This window comes from Histoplasma capsulatum, genomic scaffold, assembly GCF_000149585.1.
Source record: "Histoplasma capsulatum NAm1 scaffold_37 genomic scaffold, whole genome shotgun sequence".
Taxonomy (NCBI): domain Eukaryota; kingdom Fungi; phylum Ascomycota; class Eurotiomycetes; order Onygenales; family Ajellomycetaceae; genus Histoplasma; species Histoplasma mississippiense.
Genome location: NW_001813948.1, coordinates 7479 through 9639, shown reverse-complemented (window position 1 = coordinate 9639; position 2161 = coordinate 7479). Strand labels below are relative to the sequence as shown.

Genomic DNA, 2161 nt, shown 5'->3' with positions numbered 1-2161 from the left:
GAGAGACGAGATGAGAGATATCACAAGGCCGTTCGTCCGCTCCGCAGCGAGAAGCAACGCGCGAGGGTCGAGCTCAAGCGTAAGATTCTAGAGCGATACCGGCAGGAACAACCTGTGATCGACAGCGAGCGGCAGCTCTCCGGAAAGGTCGTCGATGAGGACGTGAGGAGTGCACTGGAGCGGTCTGGGTACATGACGCCCGAACAGATGATCATGATCGACGCGGTCCTCACGCTGCCGCCAAAGACCCCAGAGGCGGAACTGCAACGACGGATCACCGCCATCCACACTGTCAGTGCATACTGCGGTGCTGAGGAGGGGCCTCTCTGCCGTCGACGTGGTCGTGGCCCCAGCCCCAAGCCGACCACCGTGAAACCAATGGCCGTCAAGGTGGAAGTGATGGCCCAGCCACCATCCAGCACGCTCCTTGAGTCGGCCGTTCGAGCGGTCCGGACGGAACGGCGACCCAAAATATGCTTTCTCTGTTTGCAGAACACCAAACTCTCACTGGCAGACCGAGTCTATTCATTCCATGAACCGGGGGACCTGACCAAACATTTTCAGAGGCGGCATCTGAAGAAGTTCCAGCCGATGGATTGCGATATCTGCAACGTGAGGCTGAAAACCCTGAAAGATCTTCTGCTCCATGCGGAAACTGCACACGGAACCGTTACACGTTCGCCCAAGTACAGGATGCTCGCCCAATCTGGTGAACTCAGTGGCGCGACTGGCTGCCTGCCACCGAGCTCCCAACCATCTTGGTTTGCGCCTGGCAACCAGTGCAAGCAGGCCAATCATCAAGGTGAAAGTTTCGTGTGTGCCTGGAAGCCCCCGCTCGTCTCACAGATCATTCACAATTCCTCACATCCCAATCTGCCTTTCCGTTTCCCTTTTGCATTTGAGTAAGAATAACTAATGTGTAGCCCTTTTTGACTTCGGAAATTATTTCTTTGCTTCATCTTCACAGCAATACCTGCAGATCAGCATTTGTTCTATTTTGAATATAATTATTTTGAATTAGTAGATATGTTTTACAGCGCTGAATCTAGCTAAGACAATGTTTTCCATTCAACAATTTTAATTTTGCTTGCTCTGCTCTTTACTCCTACAATATGAATTACTCTCTATTGCCCTCCATAGCCTGCTATCGTGAGTAGAAGGATGGGAGTTTTCGGTGCAACTGGCAGAACTTGGACCACTGCCACCTCTTCCACCGAACCAGTCTCTGGTTCCTCGATCTTTTCGGGTTAATGGGATTTAAAAAGTCACTAACTTTCATAGAAAGTAAACCACTAGGCCATCAGAAATACCTCTCTTTGTCACGGACGTAATATGATCCAGGATGTCAGGAATATCACATTCAACATCCAAGAGACATGGGGTGTAGCAGGCATACAATTAATGGCTTTAGCACTATCCTGAAATTACAATTTGATTAAGGAGAGAAAGGAAAGGAATCAGAAGAAAAGATTGTATGAAGAGGGTTCATACAGAAGAAGGATTGGAATGGAAGAATATTGAAGGCCGCACTATGGTGGAGCGCGGAGTGGAATCGCGAGGAAAACTTTCGTAGGCGCGCGTGGGCACGTGAGTGGGGAATTCTGTACAGCTCAGGCTGTTGGCTGCCAGTGAAAACTCTGCAATGCTATTCCCCTGCACATGTTCGGGGAGGCTTATTGACTCCCAACAGATGGGACAGCACAGCGTGAACTCGCGTGACTGCTTCCCCGGCCCTGGGTATATATATGGGCTCCCTCCCGCCTTGGATCCATCTTCCTTTCAATTCGTTTTCCACTTCCTATCCTACACCGCCGCGAGACTGAAACCCGCCGAGAAGCCTTTGCGTACTCGAAGGCGACCGAGCGAACATAAAAGAACCTATTTTCCCTCACTGGTGCTCTTCATCATTCTTCTCTGTTTACCCACAGCCTTGCATCTGGAGTGACCTCCTTGGAGCATGAGCCATTCCTAGTGAGCCACATTTCCAGAGCACAACCATCCTTCAATCATGGCGTCTGCTGATAGTCCCCGCAACAGGCTTCGTAACACTATCATCATCAGTTCAGATGAGGAGATGGATGAAAACCAGTCCCCGGCGCGAAAGCTGCGAAGAAAGAGACCCAACAGGGACCACAGCTATCATAGATCAAATAGGAGTGTC

General features: G+C 50.5%; 1 protein-coding gene across 1 annotated transcript; it reads left to right on the top strand.

The window, feature by feature from the left end:
* Positions 1-10: 10 nt before the first annotated feature.
* HCAG_09146 (predicted protein) lies at positions 11-2046 on the top strand (the record flags this gene model as incomplete). Its single annotated transcript, XM_001535856.1, has 6 exons — positions 11-79; positions 106-902; positions 1297-1327; positions 1691-1737; positions 1929-1971; positions 2038-2046. 6 exons carry the CDS (start codon positions 11-13, stop codon positions 2044-2046), a joined length of 996 nt encoding a protein of 331 aa, XP_001535906.1.
* Positions 2047-2161: the final 115 nt, after the last annotated feature.